Genomic DNA, 23,008 nt, shown 5'->3' on the forward strand with positions numbered 1-23,008 from the left:
TGCATATCTCTCAATGCTCAGTGCACCCTGACCTGTCCAGAGGCCTCCTCATCTCTCCTCCACTTAGGCCTTCGCCTCCACCTTGTTGCTTGATGTACAGTGGTTCCTGCTTTGTATTACTGGTTCTCCTTCAGTTTTTGATCGCACATCTCCTAATCTTAGATGGTCTGAGTTGCTACAACAGAGTACCATAGACTGGGTTAGCTTATAAAAACATTTGTTTCTCTCATTCTGAAGATTGGAAGTCTGAGATTAAAGTGCTGGCTGCTTTCTGGTGAGCATCCTCTTTGGGGTTCTCATGTCTGTATCTGATGGGGAGCAGAGGCAAGAGAAGAAGTGAGTATCTCTTCCCATTAAGGCATTAAGCTTAGCCATGAGGGATCCATTCTTTTGACCTAGTCACCTCCTTACCTCACCACAGTAGACATTCTAGGGGCACTTGAACATCCCCTATGTAACATTCTTTAGTTGGCTTGCTAGCCGCCATGGAGCAGGATTTTCGTTCAATAAATGGATTTCTAATGTTGTGTCTTTATATAAAATGCCAAGATTCGGGGGTTGATAGGATTTGGGTGGAAGTTGGTAATGGTAACATTAGCCATCAAAGTTGGGGCCACAGGTCACCTGAGCCTGCCCGTACCTTGGGGTCCAGAGCAATCTTTAGCTGTGGGGAAGACAGATTGTGAAAGATGAGAGATAACTTCGCTTTGTAGAGCAGAGCAGACACTCTCTGGGACATCTCTAGAGACAGATGGCACCATAGCCAGCATGAGCCCATCTGGCCTCCATGCCTTCACTGGGCTGGGGACGCTGTGAGTGACGCTAACACGACCTCAGAGTGTAGCAAGGGAAACCTTTATTAGGCCTAAGATCTAAGTCGAGGACAGAGACAATGGAAGCCCCAAAGGACTGTGGGAGTCTTATGTTTCACCCGTTGCTGGGAGGAGGGAAGCCCTGAGTAACACTGAGAATCACATGGACAAGCACCTTTCTCACTCAGGACTGGGGGCCAGTGATGCAGGGAGGGGCCTAGTGCTCTCTGGGGTTGAGAGTAACAAGCTAAGGAGAGAAACTGGAGGAACTCAAAGTCCTCACAGCCCACAGGCCTAAGCAAGCCCCTAAGCCTCTCTCCTGGCTTCTGTTCTATGTGTCTCAGGGCAAGGGTTGGAGGACCAGGTTCAGCATCTAAGTATCCATGGAGCATCACTCGCCAAGTCCATCCTGGAGAAACCTCAGCTCACTGGGCTTGTTGGGTGGCATTTCCTTGCGTTTGAGGGGTGAAGGGGCGAGGTCTATTGCATCGTAAAGTTTTACCTTAGTCTCTCAGTAAGGACTCTTTCCAAAGACGCTTAGCCTTCGGTCTGCTGAGCAGCAGGGTGGGAATGCTTTCCCACACACATCTCAGTCAGCATGGAGCAGGGAGGCCAGAAAGAGTGGGGACCCTGCCTGACCCTGGTCCGGTCTGTGTTCCTGAGTGTCTTGTTTTCTCCCTCTGCAGCTTGTCTCCAATGTCCTCATCTTCTCCTGCACCAACATTGTGGGTGTGTGCACTCACTACCCAGCTGAGGTCTCCCAGAGACAGGCCTTCCAGGAGACCCGGGAGTGTATCCAGGCTCGGCTCCATTCCCAGCGGGAGAACCAGCAACAGGTGAGTGAAGAGCAGCCAGGAGGCCTGGATGTCAGCCAAGGCCTGCTGCAGACACACAAGCAAACGGCTGGCTTGTGATCTGCCTGCCTGTCCCCCAAGGCCATGCTCATCCCTCTGCCCAGTCCCTCCTCCTAGCAGAATTTCCTGCAGGGAGCCCAACTCTGTGGTTCCTTGGGATCCTGTCCCTTGCCTGTGAGCTCCTCATGTGGAGCCTTTCTCTATCCTGGTCCCCTACGAGTTGAAGATGTGAGAACAGCCAGCGTTTCCAGCCTGGACAGAGGCTTGGGCCCAGGAGAAGGGTGAGAGGGGCAAGCACCGTGAGCCCCTTGGGGACCCAGCCCCAGCTCTTCTTCTCTATCCAGTTCTGGGTGTGGATACTTCAGAGAAGGAAGACTGTCCTGTTTCTCCCCAGACAGTACTTGACCAGAGAGGCTGACCGTTGACAAGGCCACAGCTTTGTGCCAAGAGAGAAAACACTCAGAATTTCTCCAGAGTAAGATGGGGCAGGGACTCAGGTTGGCATCAAGGTTCTAGCTGTTTCTGCTCTGAGGGAAGGGGTTCAGTTCTGAGTCACCACTGCCCCCTTTTCTCCGTGCCACCCAGACAGATAGTTATCTCTCCTCGCTTTCCCTCCAACACAGTGTATAGCTATGGTACTGAGGTCAGCAGGGTGACGAGTCTCCACGCACTTGGACCAGGCATGACTCTGGAAGTTCTTGTAGACCAGCAAACACTGGCAGAGGCTCCTGTATGCCGCATGCCATCAGTTCCCGTGGCAGATGTGAGCACAGAAGGCCCTCTCTTCTGAGCTGGAGACAGGAAGGGATTGGCCAGGACAGCAAAGAAGTCCACACAGTGGCCGCTCTGCTCACTGAAGTGTGGGTGTCTCTGTCTGGTGGGGATGCATGCTAGATGCTCACGATGACATCGTTGCTGTCATCCAGATGGCCATGTAGGGATGAGCTTTCCAGCCCCCCCCCGTCCCTGCCTGTCCTCTCTAACCCTGCCTCTGTGGCTCTGATGTTTTGCCAGGTGCCCAATGGACATTGACCAATCTGAAGCCTGACTGTCCTTGTTCATGCTTCGCCACTTTGGAGACACAGACGTAGATATTCTGGGCTGGCTTTTGACCTTGTCTGTAGGCAAGGATGACTTTGAGCCTCTTGTCCCCTTGCCTCTGTCTCCCAAATCCTGAGATTATGGGCATTTCCTCGCCATGTCCAGACTCTACACTGCTGGGATAAAATGCAGGGCTTCGTGGCTACTACAGAGGTACTCTGCCAACTGAATTATACTTAGCCCTAGCCCTGGACCCCAGTCTCTTATTCACTCAACCCTCCCTGGGCTTCTAGCCTAGCTTCTTGAAGGAAGCTCTGCTCAGCAGTATCTCCTGGGTCTTCTCATTGCCCTGATAGGCTTACCTCACCTTCCACACACACCTGCTTGCCCTTAAGTCCCACCTTCTTCAAGAGCCTCATCTTATCCCTGTGCTTTGCTCCAGTGTTTCTCCCCTGAGAAAGAAACACCTTCCTTCACTTGCATTGTACGTGGTCACTCTGGACATCATCTTTCCCCAAGGATAATTCTCGTCTGTGTTTGTTTTCTTGAGGCAGGGTCTCCCTATGTAGTACAGACTGGGCTGAACTCTTCCCCTCTCCTTTAGTCTCCAAGTGCTGGGATTACAGGCATAAGCCATGACGGCAGCCCAGATAATTGTCATTTCACAGCTCATCCCTCTACTTGTTCTGGTCCTAGCCAGGCTGTTCCTGCCACTAAAGTTCATAGGGGTTTAGGGAAGAAACTATTTGCCACACCATGTTTAGAGTCAAGAACTGGGTGAGTCACCTTGCTTTCAGCTGACCAGAGCCAGCGATTTGTGTAGGGGGAGCTTCTTAGGATCTCGCCTCAGCTCCTAAATTCCACATCATGTAGGCACTCAGGGTTGTTCCTCTCTCTACTCATACCAGTCATCCTCAGGATAAAAGTGTACTGACGAATGGCAGCTCCTGCATTTACACTTACTTTCTCCCAGCTGTCTCATGCCACAGAAACTTCCCAGTAGATCATGTCTCTCTCACCAGCAGCTGTTTATTAAGACTTTAGTACATGTGAGATGGCCTTCGGCGATACGTGCACCAGTGCCTGAGAGACCAAGCACACCTCAGACAGCTACATTCTTCACAACAGGACATAAGACCTGGGCTGTGGCACTGCATAAGACACAGCTCCTGCCCCCAAGGAGGCCTCTTAGATCTACCTAAGGGGAGGCACAGCTAAAAGGCTATCAACGTACCAGAGAATCAGAGGTTCTATAAAAGAAGAGCAGAGTTGGATGGGGATGCTGGCATCTGGGAACGGTCATCCTGAGCAAGGCGATGGCCTACAGCATATAAAGATGTGGGTCCCATTTCGGGGACTTGTGCACAAAGACAAGAAAAGCTCCAAAGCTGGAGAAAGCCCTAATGGTTATTATATTGGGGGTAGAACATAGGTATCAATTCATGGGTGCCAGGAGAAAAGTTGGGGAGTTAGGAAGGACTCAGAGAAGAGAGATGGTGAGACCAGGCTGGGGCATGGGCTGGTCCTGTAGCCAGTCCAGAGCAGAAGAGCATGCTAGGAAAAGAGTGGGCCCAGGAGGGATGGTGGGGCATAGGGGCTGGCGTGAAGGACAAGGAAGAGTGAGCTTAGCTGGCTCAGAGTCCTGCTTGATGTGCTGTTCAGCAAGGCGGTGCTAGAGCAACATGTTTTGGAGAGATTTAAGCCGTACAGGCAGCAGGGAGGGCTAAAAGGGAAGCTATGAGCCAGAGTGGCACTGCATGTATCCCAGAGACAGGTGCGTAAGTCATGGACGCAGTGGACCAGGATACAGAGGGGAAAGGACACACTGAAGAGCTCTTCCTAGCTCAGTGCGGAACCCTAAGGCTTGGCCTGGGGCCAAGAGGAAGGGAATAAATACCAGAGGAAAGTTCTAGAAATATAAGCAGTTTCTACAGAGGCAGGAGGATGGAGGTGTCCTCTGCAAAGGCAAGGGAAAGCAGGAGGCAGAGGGGGAGCCTTATGAAAGGTGTAATGTCACCCCAGTGGGGGTGAGGTGGGCATTTGGAAGCCAGTGAGCTCTGGGCTGGATATGAGTGGAGGTGACATGAGGGTTGATGGATGGTGGCGGCTGGACAGTTCTTGCTCCCTGAGGCAAGAGTCTCTAGAGGACAAAAGTAGGGGATGCTTCCTTGGGCACCCAGAGGAAGAAGAATCAGAAAGGATACTGAAGCAAGAAGGTCTCAGGGTTACCTGGTGGGTGGAATACCCAGAAATCAGTGCAGAATGATGGGCAGGAGAGGCTGCAGGCAGCCAGAATGAAAGACCTTGTGAGCCTAGCAGAGGGCCTGGTCCCTAGCCAAGGCTGGGGCATTCAGGCAGAGCCACTGGTGGGGCACCTTGGAGCAGAACAGACCTTGGAGGAAAAGTGAGGAACTGAATGAAGTCTAGACTCTGTAACCAGCTGACATGACTTGCTACAACGTGGCCCTGTCCCATCCCCCTGCTTCTCTTGTGACTGGCTTTAACTTGTCTTGGTTCCTCAAAGTTAACTTTGTCTCTCTTGTTCTTGGGACATTCACTGTCTCCCACTTGGAACTGGAAGACTCTGAAGGGTCTTAGTCCTTCTAGACTCCACAAAGCCTTCTCAGATGCCAGCAGTTCTTGCAGCCCAGGGCAGGTAGCCTGTCATGGCTCTGGGAAGAGCTTTGCCTACCTGTAGGTTCATGGCTCTGATTCTTATACCCAGAATGCTGCCTGGCACTTGGTAGACATTCATAAACCCTTGACTTGTTGAATGAGTCCAGCTAATACTGTCAGTAGCGATGTGGCCAAGCCACAGAGGCTTTTTAAGGCTTTAACCCAAGCTGCTGTATACTCAGGGCTCCACCAGGAGTACGGTTGCCAGAGCAGAATGGAGGGAAGCTAGGCAAAGGACCAGGAGGCATCCCAGAGAGCCTTGGGTGTGACTCCAGTTCTTCCGTCCCCATATACAGGTTCTGTGGGTCTAAGGAGAGTCTGGGAAGTCTCCCTGGGTCCTGCAGGCAGGGGCATGGGTATGGATGACAGGGGACGCACCAGAGACGTGGATGGAATGATGACAGACTCATTTGCTTCCCTCTGCAGGAGCGTCTCCTGCTGTCTGTCCTTCCCCGTCATGTTGCCATGGAGATGAAAGCAGACATCAACGCCAAGCAGGAGGATATGATGTTCCACAAGATCTACATCCAGAAGCATGACAATGTGAGGTAGGGGCGAGGGCAGGGTGGAAGAGCTGGACCCTGATGGAAGACAGCCTCTCTTCTTCCTCCTAACAGGGTGGCCTGGTGCTGTGGCGCAGGCAGCACTGCCCTTTCTCTGTGTAGGGGAATTAGCACTGTTTAATCTGAAGTAGGCAGTGCAGTTGCAAGAGAGAATAGAGAAAGAAGGGGAGAAAAGAAGCGGGCCAGCTATGGAGAGACTGCTCACCTGACAAAGACAGAACACACAGCCTTGGACCCCAGTGTCCTCCTCATTATAGTCCTTGTCACCAGCCTCTTACATGCTCCCAAAGCCCATGTGCAGGAGGCACAAACAACAATCCTAATTTCAGCTGGATGTTTGAGACCTGGGTGGAAAGCCCCACCCCCACCCCTCCCACGCCTTCTCTGTAAAGTCTGCCTGCCCCAAAGCACACTTCACCTCCTCTGTGCGCCCGCTGCCTCCCTAGCCAGAAGCCACTGACAACAGGGATGTGCAAACAGATGTAGGTTAATAGAGTGCAAAATCTGCTTATGAGGTCCTCAGGGACATATGCGGTACAGGTGGCCTTCATCCACCGTGGCTTCTGGAGAGCCTGGCAGTTTCCCATTTGCCCATAAAAGGAGCCACTGTGAGGTTCAAGAAAGGTGGGGAAAATCTCCTAAGGCCTGAATCCTCGAAGGTTGAGTGAAGAGACTCTTGGGAGGCCAGGGCCGTTTTCCATCAAGGGAGCCACTGGATTGTGCAAACTGCCCCCCACAGTGGCTGTCAACAGGGATGGAGGGGGAACAGGACACTGTGATTTGAATGTGGAACCCCAGCAGAACCATGCAGCTTCTAGATGTGCCCTAAAGTCTGAGACTACTGTTCTGCATTTATGGCTCCTCCCACATGCCTTTCAAAACCCAAAGGCCAAGGCTTTAAGGAGAAACATAGATGCATCCTGCATTTGTGCTTTGTTTGGGGGGCGGGGAGGATCCTGCCACTCCCCTTTAGCTATTCATGTTCTGTATCAGGCAGAGCCAAGCTGACCAGTAGACACCATGGTCTCCCAGGCAGATGGCCACCGGACTGAGGTGCAGTGGAGGCTACCATGTGACTGATGGCCGTGAGCCCTGGGAGGTAGTAAGGCATGCTGACTCCTCTGCCTGTCCTCAAGTGTGAAACGGTGACTTGCTGGGTGCTTTCTTGTGTTCCCCTGGTCACCACAAAGTGTAAGAGGTTGGTATGTTATCATCTCCGCTATGCAGGGGACCAGGAGGCTAAGGCCCAGAGATTTACTCTTTATCAATGGTCCACAGCTGGCTAACAGGATCACTTGTCCCCAGAAAGCTTTCAGACCTTTTGACTTTGAATATGTATTTCTATACCAAGGTAGACCTTTGGACAAGGTCTCTAAGAGGAAGCTTGGAAAACCCTTGGGAGGAAAGAGGCCTAGAGGAAAAGTGAGAATCAATCTCTCCCTCTCCCTCTCCTTTCCCTCTCCTTTCCCTCTCCCTTCCCTCTCCCTCTCCCTCTCCCTCTCTCTCTCTCCCCCTTCCTCTCCCCCTTCCTCTCCCCTTCCCCTATGTGTGTGTGCATCCTGAGTGTATCCACCCACATGGTTGAGGAGCTCCCAGGCTCTCATATGCTCTCTGGCTCTACCTAGGGACACAGGGAGAAATAGCTTTCCCTGCCTGTTAGGACAGATGCAAGAGGCTTGCGTTTCGAGTGTGGAGGGGTGTTCCTCAGAGGCCTGAACATGTGGGAGCTGGGTCCTGACCTTCTCTTTCTATTCTGTCTTCATACTCTCACCAACCCTGACATTGTCCCCAGTAGGGGACAAGGTGCTTTCTTTTAGCAGCTCTGAGCTCAGCAGAGCTTCCAGTAGCTTCCACTGATGTCTACACAGATAATCCAGGGGGTGGGGTGGGGGTGGGGGGGCCTGCTCTAAGAAACATGGCACAGGTCCATAGTCCCAGCCCTGCAGCAAAGAGATTTGCTCAAGAGGGTACCCTGCCTTCTCAATTCACCTCGATCATCTCAAGGGATGGCCCATGCATCTGGTACCCTTGTGAAGAGCCTACAATGACTTCATGTCATTAAAAGAAAAGGCACAGGGCTATCTCAGTATCAAGTCAGGCCCCTGTCCCAGTGGATGTTTCTATCTAGAATAAGCCAGATCGATGGCAGCAATCAGCAAAGAGATGGGAGGAGAGAAAAGATGAAGACATTATGATGCTCAAGGGAACTGAATCTTAAACCCTCAGGGAGGGATAACCTATGGCACACACCAGAGATTAGAGTTCCATGGTCATACAAACCTCCTGCTGGGGTCCCCTCCTTGGGTTCTAGCCTGGATATAGCCTTTGGGAGAGGCACATGCTCACTCTAGCTCCAGATTTGGAGTGGGAGTTTAGATTGAGTAGTAATGGTGGACACCATAGTTTAAAAATTATGGTGGGGGACGGGGGAGCTCAGGGAGAAGCCATGGAGTACAGAGGTTAGGCCTGGGTTCTGGGGTAAAAAAAAACCTCATGTATGGACTACGTGAACAAGACACTGAGCCACTCTGAACCTCTGCTTCCTCATCAGCTGCACACGGAGTAGTAATAGTGTCTGCTTACTGCGGTTTCAGAGTCTGTGGAACAAGGGGGAGACAGCACTTAGCAGTTCCTGTGCTCAGCAGTCGGGAGCAGCGATGATTGTTGCTGTTATTTTATTTTTTTTCTGTGTGTGTGTGTGGATTGTTATTCCACCCGTAATCAGAGAGAGGCCTGGGGTTCTTAACTGGAGAAGGAAAGGGTGATGAGTCACATTCTTCCACCCTCTGCAGAGCTGTAATATTTAGAGAGGGTGATGGCACGCTGCTCTCTGCCACACCAAGAGCAAGGCCACAAAGAAAGTAAATCAATCTCCTAACATACGGTTCCCGGGTACCAGCAGGAACTGACCGAGGAGCTTAGATCGCTTCGGTCCTGGGCTACCACCGGCTGTGGCATGAGATCCCAGATGCCACTCCTGTCTGATGAGTGTTGACAGATGGGCTGTGTCAGCCCCTGTGGCTGGCAGCTCAGATAGGGTTTCTATTCCTGCCCGGACATCAGGCCTCACAGGGTTGAGAACTTCAATGCAGTTCCTCGTGTTGTAGTAACCACCCCCCACCACCCCCAACCATAAAATGATTTTTGTTGTACTGCACGAATGCAATTTTGCTACTGTGATGGATAGCAATGTAAATGTCTGTATTTTCCAATGGTCTTAGGTGAGCCCTGAAAAGGTCATTTGATCGCCACGGGGGCCGTGACCCACAGGTTGAGAACCACTGGGCTAGCGGAAGTGGGTACAGAGTAGGAAGATGCAGACACACCCTGGGTCACTCTTACCAGGAGGCCACATGGTGGAGTGTCTGCGTGGAGCAGAATGGCACACGTGCCAGCCCTGTCAGTCAGCTGTGGGATTGCGTGTGGGACCTGACTGGAGCCTTGTTTTTTCATGTGTAACCTGGAGGGGGGTAGACATGTGTGTCCATTCAGCTGTTTAATGTATGTGGTACCTCTGCCCTCATCTGTGGAGTCTTGAGCTGCACTCTAAGATGCACTAGAGACAGACAGCATGGGTTGGAGCTAAGGGACACGCCCCTGGAGGCACTTGAAGGTGCATGCTATTTCTGGAGCGACTTAGAGTTAAGTTACATGTTGTCTCTAGGAGTGATGTGAGGTGAGGTACCTGTTTTAGTTAGGGTTTCCATCGCTGTGAATAGATGCTGTGACCAAGGCAACTCTTATAAGGGGATGTTTCCTTGGGGTTGACTTACAGATTCAGCGCGTCAGTTGATTATCAACAGGGCAGGAAACATGGCAGCATACAGGCAGACTGGTGCTAGAGAGGTAGCTGAGAATTCTGCATCCAGACTGGCACCCAGCAGGAAGAGACTGAGACAGTTGACCTGGCTTGAGCATCTGAGACCTCAAGCCCACCCCCCACCCCCAGTGACACACTTCCTCCAACAAGGCCACACCTCCTAATAGTGCCACTCCCTGTGGGCTGGTGGGGCCTGGTTTTTATTCAAACCACCTCAGTACCAAATGGAGACCTTTAAAGTTCTATGCCTGGAAAGCCCCCAACCCCAGCCTGCCTCGTAGTCTATTTACTCTGATGGCTGTGGAGACCACCAGCCTAGCTCTAAGATCAGGTAGCAAGCCACCAATCCAAAGGTCAGGGGGCAGAGAGTGCCAGAGACTCCTGAATTCCAGGGTGGTCCTTCTGAGTGAGGTGGACCCCACCCCCTGATTCCCAACTCACACTGGAGTTCCTTAAGTTTGAAAGGTGTTAGGTAATCGAATGAGCTGGGGCCATCCTTGTAGGAAGGAACAGGAAGGCCACCACCTCTAGGGGGTGTGGACCCTTCCTGGAAAGTATATCCTTTCTGAGGCAGCTTGCCTTTACTTCATCCCTGTCCTTACATCCCCATGTCTATGGCATCTCATGTGGGATGCTGAGTCTGGGCCCCCACTGACTCCTTCCTAGGGAAGCCATGGATCCTGAGATTTTGGCAGGAATCCAGCAGAAGGACTGCCTAGGCTGGACCTCGAATGAGGTAGTATAATGTCTCCCTACATTTAAGGGCTGTGATGATGCCTTGGAGCCTCCTCCTTCCTCCGGTCCTTCTCTTTCCAATCCCTGCCCCCACCCCTGAAGGTTATCTTCTCTCCTGTCTTCTTCAAGGACATGGCTGCATTCCCTAGGTTGCTCTAGCGTCTGGCTCAGCCACCGTGTGGTGTGGTTCTGAATTATAATGATCATGGATCATGTCTGAGATGCTCAGATACCCATGGGTGGAGTGTGCCTTCTAGGGAGAGAGTGTGGAAAGTGCCCCCCTCCAGTCCCATCCTCAGCCATGTGACGTGTGGACCATGGGCATCTCAAACCTGATGCTAGAAGTGTGCCCAACTCTATTCCTTATCAAATATGATTGCAAATGGCCTTGTGAACATTTACTGAGAACCTACTATGTGCCAGGTGCTGCTATGAAGGGGACACTATTAGGGAATGTCCAGTCCCCCAAGGGAACATAAGAGCTGACAGATGACTGTGAGAACAGTGGCCTGACAAGCTAGCCAGTTCTGCTGTGTTAAGATGTGTATAGCAGCCGGGCATGGTGGCGCATGCCTTTAATCCCAGCACTTCGGAGGCAGAGGCAGGTGGATTTCTGAGTTCAAGGCCAGCCTGGTCTACAAAGTGAGTTCCAGGACAGCCAGGGATATACAGAGAAACCCTGTCTCGACCCCCCCCCCCAAAAAAAGATGTGTATAGCATAAGGGGCCAGAGAGATGGCTCGGCTGATGAGAGCATGCTGCTCTTATGGGGAGCTGGAGTTTGGTTCCTAGCACCCACATCTGGCATCTCCCATCTTTTGTCAACTTCAACTCCAGGGAATCCAACACTCTTCTGGCCTCTATGGGCAACTGTGTGCTCATGTACATAGCCACACATAGAAATAGACACATATAAATAAATGATAAATCTTTTAAAAACATAGGTCTAGCATAAGATCTATCATGTTTAAAGTCTGTCCTTGTGAGGATATGTGACATTAGCTACATCCACTGTTGACAGCCACCCATATCCAGAGCTATAGTTCCCAAGGCGTGTAGCCATTAAACACATCCCTGTGCCCCCGACCCCTAGTCCGGAAACTAACTTTCTGCTTTCTGTCCTTATCAGTTTGATTATTCTGGATATCTCCAGAATTTGTGATTTTGATGACTGGCTCGGCTCACCTGGTGCAACGTTCTCACGGTCCAACCAGGTTGAGGCATTTGTCAAGATGTTCTCCCTTGTCCAGACTGAGTAATATTCTATTTGCAGATGGAATTCTGCCTATCCTTTCTTCATCTGATGCCCCCTGGGCCGTTTCCACCCTTTACTGGTTTAAGTGATGCTGGTGTGTATGTGTGTGTGTGTACAGTTAATTACTGTTCACACCTCTGCTTTCAATTTGGTCTGGGGATATGCCCAGAAGTGGGGGTGCTGGTTCACAGGGTGAACTGGTATGATTTTTGGGGAAAGCCCCAAACAGGTTTCCTCACTCCAGCCTTCCTGAGAGCACCTGCTGAAGAGCTTTGGCCTCTCCTCACATGGGGTTCACTAAAGGCCCCCATTTGTATTGAGACATAGTATGAAGACAGCGCAAAACAGAACCAGCAATCAGCAAGGTCTTAGTTCTGGGCTCTGAAAATTAAGACTCTGGCAAGCCAGGAAAGAGGAGACAGAGTGGAGAGAGGCACTGATGGCTGAGCATGCCCAGTCGTGTTTCTGAGACAAGTTCAAATAGGTGTGACCTGTGGGTTGGATCGTACTAAGAACTCAGACATGGAGATTATTCTGAGTGGGCTAAGTCAAGATGTGGGGAAGAGAAGTGGGTAAGAATCATGTTCTAAGAGAAAAAAAAGGTGATTTGCTCTCAGCCTTTCAAACATAAATGTTTTATTATATAAAGGATTATGTTTTGTAGTGAAATTGGAAAATGTAGGCGGGTAGAGAAGAAAAGCAATTCACACAGATCTAGTTGATGATTGCTGGGTCTTGGTTCAGCCTCCTCTGTGGGCCTCTCCTCGAAGACGCATTTCCCTGAGCCTGTCACATCCCTGGAAGAGTGCCTACAGATTTCATTGGGTTCTGTTGTTTGCATGGGATGTGGGTAGGGAGTGGCCTGGAATCTGCAGGAGGCCCCAGGGCTAGTTAGCAAAGGGGGTTCCAGGATATGCCTTGATCTGAGGTACCCTGACTTCTCTTGGACTCTAATTACTGAAGGAATGTCCCTGCCCCTGCCAGGGTGGATAGGCTGTGGCCATATGGGGTAGATTCTCCAATTGATGGCATTGTACATGCTAGTGTCCTGTCCTTGGTCATCTTCCCTTTCCTGTCCAGCCTGGGCCTCAGGTAGTTCTGACTGAGACTAACTCATCTGCCCTCAGTGGATATGAATGACTTACTGCCCTCCTTTGCCTGACAAGGCCACCAACCCAAGTGTCTCTCCAGGCTGGGTGATTTGGAAAAGATCGAGTGTAGGTGTGGCAGGGGACAGCTCTGTTGGACACAAAGAAATAGTGTCCTGCACAGGCCTAGCCACTGAGGCTTCCTGCCTAGACAGAGTGGCAACCCCCCCCCCCACGGTGCTTCTGGATCCACTGCTATCAGCATCTTAAGAGGTGGGCGGAGACTTTACATCACTTTTGCCTTGACTGGGCAGGCTATCAAGGCACAGTTGTTAGCCCTGCCAGCCCACCCAGTCTTAAGTGCCCCGTGGTGCTGCCGGGTGTGGCCTTCTGGGTAGGAGCTGGGCCAGATGTTGACAACTCGTAAGTCATAGATCTCTGGGCAGTGAGAGGGGACAATCGTAAGGAAATGCCTGTGGACAGAGCAGGGCTGTGGAGAGCCTGTGGTGCTAACTGATGACCTTGGCCACACTTGGAGAAGGTAGGCTAGCTAGGGAGTGACAGAGCTAGCTCATTAGGGAACTACTCCCCATGTGGGCCCAGTCTTAGTGTCTAAGGCCAAGAGGTGTGGCCAAGAGGAACTCTTGATGAGCTAACATTAGCTAACATCGTTCTGCTTTTCTGGGCCTGGTGCTGGGCTGGAAAGTAGCTTTAGAATCCCCAGTGATATGGCCACAAAACTCAGGCCCCAGAGCAGGTAGTGTGTGTTGAGGGGACCCTATGAAACACAGGAGCCTCTATAGGAGACAGGCATAAAGCAAAATCCTCCAACAACAACAATAACAACAACAACAACAATAACAACAACAACAACAAACCCCAGAGAATAGGCTTTGCCTCTCAAAGGGTGGATGTGTGTGCAAGTAGCAGTTTCCACAGATTGGCCAGAGAGGTTTTGGGGGTTAGAGTTGGGACCTCAAAGACCTTGTGTGAGATTCTTCCAACTCAGGTTAGAGCCTGCTCGGCATGGCTCCTGGGGTGGCTGTGGGTGACTTGCCTTCCCCTCTGAGAGAGCCTCGGAGAAGACCCCCAGCAGCTGGAGAGAGCTCAAGTTTCTAAGCCTCCCTGGTGATTAACCACACTGTCTCCTGGCCTTGGGAACCGTGTCCCACTGATTCTGTGAGGGTTGCCAGGGACAGACACCCCCAAGTGTTATAGGCTCCTCTCTGAGGTGGGAGGCCTCGTGAGGCAGAAGGAGGGCTCAGATTTGTTCTCTTGCTTGCCCTCAAGTCGTGAGCATTCTCTTCGTTTCAGTAAATCAGCACCAGGCATTGCTATGGCTGGAACTGTCTCCCTAGAAGATAAACTGAAGTGTTGACCCCCAGTACTTGTAAATGTGACCTCCATATCTAAAATGTTGCTTTCATGGATTAGGTTATCTTGGGCCAGCCATATGCAAGAAGGGGGGGGGGATGCTAAATGGCACAGTAGGGAATTGTGTATGTGTGTATGTGTGTGTGTGAGAGAGAGAGAGACAGAGACAGAGACAGAGAGAGAGACAGAGAGAGACAGAGAGAGAGAGAGAGAGAGAACATTTATATACCTCTTGCTACAGTATATTGTTACACTGTCCCATTTTTTAATCTCTGACCTCTTGCTATGTCTAAGTCATAAGTTAAACTTTACCACATGTGCCTGTGTGTATGATAAAGCACAGACCCTGTATTACCCATGACCTCGGGTGTGCATTAAGGAATTTGGAACAGATCCCCACAGGTAAGAGGCGCTGCAGTGGGAGCTTCACAGAGCCTATAGGTTAAGGTTAGCTCGTACTTGTCATAGAAGTATGACTCGTCTGCTTATGAGAGGAGGGAAGGGCTGTGTGACAACACACACTGAAAGAAAAGATCTGAACCGTGAGCAGCCTCTGACTTAGGAATGTCTAAGATTGACAGCCACCCCCAGAGGAAGCACAAGTCTCAGGGGAGCATGACCCTGGCCCCACCAGTGCCTTGACTTCAGACTTCCAATACCCAAACTACAGGAGCATGCATCTCTGGCATTTCTGCCACTTTGTATTGGCAGTCCTTTAAACTAATATGGGCTCCTGTGATGTAAGAGTTATTGCCCAGATTTGGGGGTGGGAGTCGAGCTGAGGGCAAAGCAGACAGAGCCTGTGTTCAGCCAGTGCCTCAGCGGCAAATTCTGTAGGGACTGGAATAAAACAGTGAGTGAGTATGGTGAGAATCTCTTCCTCAGAGAGCTCACATTCCAGTCAGAGGAGGTTGACAAGAACAGAATAAGTAACAGCCACAGTGTTAGGTGCACTGGTCCCTCTGATACACTGAGCCTGCTTTCCCAGACCCCCAGGGGAGGGGGACTTCCTGCAGATGGTCTAGAGCCCTGCCTATGCAGTGTTCTCCCTGTCCCTGCTAAAGTACAATAAACTTTGAATTTTCACTTAATTAAAAGGAACATTTACAGCTTCTCTTTGGCACTGCCATCATCTCTCTCTCTCTCTCTCTCCCTCTCCCTCTCCCTCTCCCTCTCCCTCCCCCTCTCCCTCTCCCTCTCCCTCTCCCTCTCCCCCTCCCTCTCCCTCTCCCACCCCCCTCTTCTTGAGCTTTGGAGCCATTGTAAAGTGATATAAGGCTTCCTGAACATGGCACTGTGATAGTCACAGCAGTGGATCTGATAGCTGAGACAACCACTAAGGTTACTGCTGGGCAGGCAGCACACACAGCGTGGACACATTGCTAGACAAAAGAGATGACTCAGGCCCAGGTGACACTGAGTAAAAAGGAACAAGATTTCCTCAAGTTATGCAGAAAGGCATGCCATTTGGAACCCATATTGGAGAGTTTCAGACTACAGTTAGCTGTAGGCAACTAACTGGTGGGAGGCAAAAGAGTGGCTAAGAGGGAGATACTGTGTATTGAATGGTTAAAGTACAGTGGAGAAGGACAGTACACCTAAGTGAGGGGTTTCGTGTCTAATTCAGGGTGGTGGGATCCTGTGGACAAGATGCTATTTAAGCCAGTGCAGTGGTTCTCATCTCTTGCTGCATAGTGGAACCACTGTAGAAGCTTCAAATGCAATAGAACAATAAAACAATCACTGCAGAAGAGCCTCGCCCTGATGGATTAACTTGGAATCCCTAGGGCTGCTGCTCTGAGGCCTCTCCACAGGGAAGCTCCCCCAGGGGACCCCAAGGGACCCCAGCGCAGGGACAGCGGACTTCGGATCCAGGCAGTAAAAGTAGTGATGGAGAAAAGAGCTCCTATGGCTGGCAGTGCTTTTGTGGGGCGGCTCAGTGGCCTTTGGTTTGAAGAAGCCTTAAGGTCACACACCTTTGCTTTGCATTTCTGGATCTAGCCTCCTCCTCATTTCCTCTTTTGCTCTGCCTGGAAGCTGGGGTCACCCAGCAGGGCAAGGGGGCTTTCTTCTCTCCTACTCTAGGGTCTCAGAGGCATCCCAGGTGGACCCGCCACTGGGTGTGGTGCCTGGCGAATCTCAACTTAAAACAAGATGATGGCTAAGCAGAGAGGCTCTCTGCTTCCTCAGCTTATGCCCAATTGATCTCGACCCTGATTGCTATTGGTTTTGATTTCCTAGGAGAAAAAGAAAAAATCCAGAATAAGAATGTAACAAGAGATTGAGAAACCTCCCTTCTTCCCACCTGAGAAACAGTGAGGAAAGGGTGAGGGGGGCAGCATATTGTTTCCCAGTGTGTTCAGGCAGCCTCCCTCTAGGCAGTGAGCCTATCTACAGGCAGGAAAAGTACCAGACTCCACAATCCCATTCATCCCTCATCCACAACCAAGACAGCCCACGGGGCAGCCATCTGATGCCCACACCTTTCTCCTTATCCTCTCTCGTCTGTGGCCTGTCTTATCCACCTCTCTCCCTCTGACCATTATTCTGTAGTCGCCACTGCTGGCCTAGATTGGTACTAGGGGTTTGGGGAGCTAGAGGAGCCCAGACAAATACTGGTGGCTGCTCCCACGCTTTTCCTCTGGGATAACCTGGGCCAAACCCCATCATGCCTTTCCTGGTAGCCCAGCCTGCTACCATGTTCCCTGATAGCTTGCTCTGTGGGTCTGTGAGCAACTATGGGAAATGTCCTCCATAGTCATTGTCAGGACACTACAGGACATGGCCACTCTCTGAGTGACTGGGGCTGACAGACCACATCACAGGCACACTCTTGGAATGAGCTTGTCTGTGTGGTCTTGGGCTGTGAGTCAATATTGTTGTGCTTTAATTTCCTTCTCTTAAAAGCAACTGCTAGTCTCATAGGGAAGCTGTGAGGCTGGAATGAATATATATGTAGGAGCGTAAAGGGATATATTAATATATATTATATTATTTTACATTGTACTTCGGAGGATAGAATCGAGGCCTCAGGTGCTAGGAAAGCACCCACAGCTTCAATGTATTTAGAATACTGTTTAAAATATATATATATATATATATATATATATATATATATTAAGTTGGTTACATTAATAAATATGGCAACAAAGTAATAAGTGAAATATTTATTATGTGGAGGAAAGGAAAATGCAGGCCACAGAAAGTGATGTGGGGTGAAGAAGTTCTTGATTGGCCAGTTTGGATAATTCCAGGGACCACTGGAGTGTGGGAGTTACCCCAAGACGCCCCTTAGCTGCCCATAGGTAATCGGAGTCTGCAAGGGTTGGGAGGCTCTCACTTGGCTAGTCTGGGTGTAAGATGTATGCACTAAGGTAGCTGCTCACTGTCTCTGGGACTTGACTGGCTTGGCCCTGGGAGGGTCAGAAAGGCCACAGATAGCATCGCAATGAGAGATGTGTTCTATTTAACAGTACAGGTTGGTTCAGTTGGAGGACGAAGTGACGACTCCTTGAGGTGATGTAGGCGTAGTACTCTGCCTGCAATTGATTGCTCCACCCTAACGCCATACCTCGTAACTAGCCACAACATTCACGCTTGGCAAATAAAAAGATGGGCTGGAGGGATAGCTGGGTCGTGAAGTCTGTTCAAGAATGGGGCCTGAGTTTGGAGTCCTCAATTCCCCTGCAAAAATCTGGACAAAACAATCTACACCTGTAATCAGGAGCTGGAGATGGAAGCTCAGGCTTGTCAGCCAGCCAGTTCGGCAAATGGGCAAGCTTCAAGTTCAGTGAGAAAGCCCCATCTCAAAAATAATATGTAGAGTGACTGGGGAACGTACCCATTACATGCACGCCCCACCCATGTGTGCATGTGAGTAAACTCATACATACGAACATGTATATACGTATTCTCACATACAAGTAAACATTTTAATTATAAATAAGTAAACAAAAGGCATGCTCAATATATCAGTAGACACGTGGAATAGAATTACAAAATATATTTAGCTACGCATTCTTAATTTTGAAGTCTGTGGGTGTTGGGGAGAGAGCAAACTTGGAGGTAGGCTCTACTATAGTCTCTGTGGTCTCTACCTCTCCTCCGAGGTCCAGTCCCTGGTGTGGGAGCTGCTAGGCTCTAGGGGGCTGAGTGAGATGGTGTGGCTCAGAGCCTTTCTACCAGATGCATCTCAGTCTATGACAGAATGTTTTTGTATCCCTTTTAAGAAAGCAAGCATGTAGGGGCTCTCACGCACTGTGGCCTCGAGACCTTCCCTCGTGTGGTCGGTTTTGAAGAAAAGAGAGATTTTCAAACTAAAGGACGGAGCAAACAAGAATGATCAAGAGAGCCACACTTAACTGGTGTGTCTGATGGCACCCTTGGATGGTGAGGCTAGAGGCCCCAGCTGGAGAACCTGGGGACTTCCAGGTGATGGTAGGGACTGGTGTCTACCTCTGTCCTCCCCTTCCCCCCTCTCAGTCTGTCCCTTCTAAAGGACTCCCCTGGGGATGGCATAGCTTGAGGTCTGCTTAAGACTGGGAAGTGAAAGGTCTGCGGAGCAGGCTCTGTTCTGGCCCACACTTCCCAGAGCAATGTGTAAAAGCCGCTCATACCCAGACCCCCTGTGGGTAGGGGCAGGCCTGAAAGGTGACTAGGGACTGGGTGGGCGGGGGTGGGGGGCAGGTGGTGGGAGGAAGACTCTCAGAAAGTTCACACTGTCTGCAGTGAAAGCTCAGCAGGACAGGATCAGGGGTTCCCCAGGTAGTAGGGGAGACCTGTGCCTTTGCCCTCTAACCAGCAGCCATTGGGAGTCCTTTCCTGGTTGGTTTTTTGTTAACTCAGTGCAAACCTATACATATCTGGAAAGAAATAATGCGTCTAAGAGACTGGCCCTTAGGTGACTCTGTGGGGGCATTTTCTTAATTAATGTTTCATATGGGAGGGGCTGGCCCATTATGGGTGGTGCCACCCCTAGTAGGTATCTGGAGCTGTCCAGTAAGCAAGGCGAGGAAGCCTTGGAGAGCAAGCCGGTAAGCAGCATCCTTTCGTGGCCCCTGCTTCAGCTCCTGCCTCAGGTCTCTGCCCTGAGTTCTCATACCCAGTGGCAGAGTATGGCATGTAAGAAGAAATCTCGTCCGCAAGTTGCTTTTGGTCCTGGTGGTTTAGCACAGTCTGACGACAAGTCCCCCAGGACTCTTGTGGCCGTTCTAGAGCCTGAGGCACTCCCAACGTTCATGACACAACCCCCGCTTTACCCTCACAGAAGTCTGTCTTCATCTGTCCAGGCTTCTGTGATAGGCACCACACTGGGTGGCTCATAAACAACTCTCTCCCGATTCTGGAAGCTGGAAGCCTGAGTCCACGGTGCCAACATGGCTGGGCTCTGGTGAGGGCCATCTTCTAACCCCTTCTCATAGTCTCATGGCAGCAGAGCCAGGAGGCAAGCTCTCCTGTCCTTCCTTCTCACAAGCCACTGACCTGTTCACAAGGGTCCCACCCTCACAGGCTGACCATCTCTCCAAGGCCCTGTTCCTAACATCCTTACAACAAGCATTAGGATTTACTGTATGGACGTGGTGGGCACAGACATCTGGCCTATAGCCACTCTTCCTCTTCCTGTCTCCCAGCATCCTGTTTGCTGACATCGAGGGCTTCACCAGCCTGGCTTCCCAGTGTACTGCCCAAGAACTGGTCATGACCCTCAACGAGCTCTTCGCCCGCTTTGACAAGTTGGCTGCGGTGAGTCACCTTGAGTGCGGGCTGTCAGGGGAGGGCCCTGAGGTTGAGGACAGTAATCCAGGTTTTTACTCTGCTTAGGGGAGACCGGTGTTGGGTGGAGAAATCAGTCAGGCTGCAGAGTGTGTCTTTGTGGCCCACACCATCTCTGGTGACACAGTTGGAGACATCACCCCTGGCTGTGAGGGAATGTAAAGGGAGGTCTATCTCCATGCCTGCCTGCAGGGCATAGCGCCTAAGCCTGCAGCGGAATCTGTTTACCTGGGCATGTCAGGTGCCACATCACGTGTGGGCACACACAGCTGCATTCCTGGTGAGGCTGGCTGAGGGATGGAATCTGAATCCCTACCTGCCCTGTAAGCAGCTGGGTACAGTCCCTAGAGGCTTCCAGAAAGAGGGTTCGCCAGCACTTGGACAAAAGTGGAAGTGACCCCCTCATAGCAGGGAGTGGCAACCAAGACACTCACCCCGTAGGTCTCTCTCTGTTTCCACTCATTCTTGCCCAGACTGAGCCTTTGTGGGGTCCTGTCAGGTACGTATCCACCGACTACAGTGTCTGCCCACTGGCACCCTGTTTATGGGCAGACTGTGGACAAGTGACTACTGTGATCGGGGCTTTCTGGGGCCTTTGCGGGTGCTCGATGGTAGTTTCCCATCACTGATGTTGAACAAGGTAGATGGGGGCATGGTTGTCATCTGAGTGTTGGGTGGACTTCACAGGCACCTGTCTTCCACTGTCCCAGCTTCATGGAGTAGCACAGGGTCAGATTCAGGCATCTGCTGTACCTGATCACAATGGCCGGCCATCTCACTCCCAGTTAGGCGTTGGTGTTGACCCGCCTCCCTGCCCTTGGCACCTGCCTCAAAGTAGTGGTGGCAGCAGCAGCAGGTGCTGAACTCTGCCGGCTTCTTGGCGCTCGCTCATGTGTTTACTGGCAAAGCTGAACATTCCCTTTGACAAACATCTCAGGCAGGCCTGAGGGTCATGTGGGGTTTTGGCTCAAGTTTGTTTCTGCCTGCTTCAGTCTTTTTTTTTTTAATAAGAAGGTTTAAAACTGTTGATAGAGTTATAGGGGTCAGGGTCTGCTTCTGGGGTAAGGAGTGGGACCTGAGATGCTTGTCCCCCCAAAAAGAAAAAGAGTGGAGGGGAGAGGAAATGAGAGAGGGGAGGAGAGGAGGGGAGAGGAGAGGAGGGAAGAGAGGAGAGAGGGGAGGAGAGGAGAGAGGGGAGGAAAGGAAGGGTGAGGGGAGAGGGGAGGGGAGGGGAGGGAGGGGAGAGGAGAGGAGAAGAGAGAGGGAAGGGGAAGGGAGGGGAGAAGAGAAGAGAAGAGAAGAGAAGAGAAGAGAAGAGAAGAGAAGAGAAGAGAAGAGAAGAGAAGAGAAAGAAGGGGAGGGGAGGGGAGGGGAGGGGTGGGGAGGGAAGAGGGAAGAGCTCCTAGGCTGTGGTGCCTCCTTAAGGGCTACAGTGCCTGTCTCCTAGTCTTTGCTCTCCCTGTCCCACCTCTCCTATAAGACTGACTGCCCTGCCCTGACAACAGAATTGTGCCCACTTCTCTGGCAGGCAGCTTACTCCAAGGATGAGTGACTCTCTGTTTCTCATTTCTTTCCCTCCCACTCTCTTTCCCACTAGTTTGGGTTTTTTAAACTAATTTGCTTTCCAGGAGAATCACTGTTTACGAATTAAGATCCTCGGGGATTGTTACTACTGTGTCTCGGGGCTGCCTGAAGCCAGAGCCGACCACGCCCACTGCTGCGTGGAGATGGGAATGGACATGATCGAGGCCATCTCGTAAGTGCTTACCTCTGGGCTTTATCCCCAGGGAACCAAGCCACTGTCTTCTGTAGTAACTGATGGAGGGAGGGAAAGAGTGGGGTGCACCCAGGGCCCCCAGCTAGGCTGCCGGCTAGTTCTGTGCCTCACCTTCCATCTCTGCTCCGGGGCTCCTGGCTTTCCCGAAGGAGGCATGAGGAAGGGAGGCTCAAAGTGAAGGAGAGCCGGCAGGAGGAGTCCTGAGCCAATGGGCTGTCCTATAAAACCTCACCTGTCCCCACACCCCGTTCCTGTTGTAAAAACCTAGGAGCTGTACTCCTAGGTGGGAGAGTAAGGCTCTTCTGGGCTAGGGAGCTCTCTAGGGATTCAATGGCCCATGATGTATCCTTGTGAGCAATAGCAGAAGGAGCTCGGGCTAGGCTTGGTTGTTCCTGGCCATGGAGGGAGCCTGTCGTTATTGAAAAGTGTGCACAACCAGCCGGGGCTCTGGATCAGGGGAAGTATGCAGTTACTTTGTACTTTAGAAATGGTCTGAATGGTGACAAAAGTGAAACATGGTAAGGTCAGAGGTCAGAGCGGCCGAACAGGAAGGTGGTTAGGGCCTTTGTTTGTTACAGTCACTTCTACCAACTGTCCTCCAACAGCCAGCCAGTGCTGGATGGGAAGGCCTGACTGCTCTGAGACTCAGCCCCTGCAGAGAGAAGCAGGTCCCACTGAGGAGACTGAAAAGCGCCAGGAAGCTGTTAGCTCCACAGCAAAGAGAAACAATAGGGCGAGCTGTCCTTATCCTCAAGGGAGTGTCCTCAGGCATCTCTGGACAGAAGGGACTGCTCCAGTGAGGATGGGAGCTGATCCCAGGACAAGAGAGGAGTCCCCAGTCTTTCCTGCAGTTAGGCAGAGTGAGGGGTGAGCCTGCCCACGGGACCAAGTTTGACTTAACCAAATCTCACCACTTGCTGAATCAGGGAAGGGTGGTTTCTAAAAAGTGCAAACTCTGTACTGACCCTTCCCCATCTCTTGAATGACTTCTGCAGACCCTAAGCAGACCTCGAGCCCCAGATACAGGTGGAGAGCTCTCCCTCAGCATAGGAGATTATAAAGGGCCCACCCCATCTACTGGGACTCTTGTGCCCTTGGAACTGTGGCTGGGACCACGATGTCCTGTAACTCAAAGGGCACCTGAGTTCTCTGCACTTCCCCAGGCTCATCTCCTATGCCCTCCTACAGCCCCACCCCCACCCCCACCCTCACCATGAAACCCATGTAAAGATCCTTCTCTAA

At 51.3% G+C, this 23,008-nt stretch overlaps 1 protein-coding gene across 1 annotated transcript in view; it reads left to right on the forward strand.

The window, feature by feature from the left end:
* Positions 1-23,008, forward strand: part of Adcy5 (adenylate cyclase 5) — a 149,074-nt gene that overhangs the window by 92,262 nt on the left and 33,804 nt on the right. The window contains exons 2-5 of the mRNA XM_021184630.3: positions 1,499-1,648; positions 5,810-5,931; positions 19,848-19,959; positions 21,618-21,745. Of these exons, the coding sequence (XP_021040289.1) occupies positions 1,499-1,648; positions 5,810-5,931; positions 19,848-19,959; positions 21,618-21,745 (512 nt within the window). The remainder of the gene's footprint in view (positions 1-1,498; positions 1,649-5,809; positions 5,932-19,847; positions 19,960-21,617; positions 21,746-23,008) is intronic.

This window comes from Mus caroli, unplaced genomic scaffold, assembly GCF_978045245.1.
Source record: "Mus caroli unplaced genomic scaffold, Mus_caroli_1 scaffold_17, whole genome shotgun sequence".
Taxonomy (NCBI): Eukaryota; Metazoa; Chordata; class Mammalia; order Rodentia; family Muridae; genus Mus; species Mus caroli.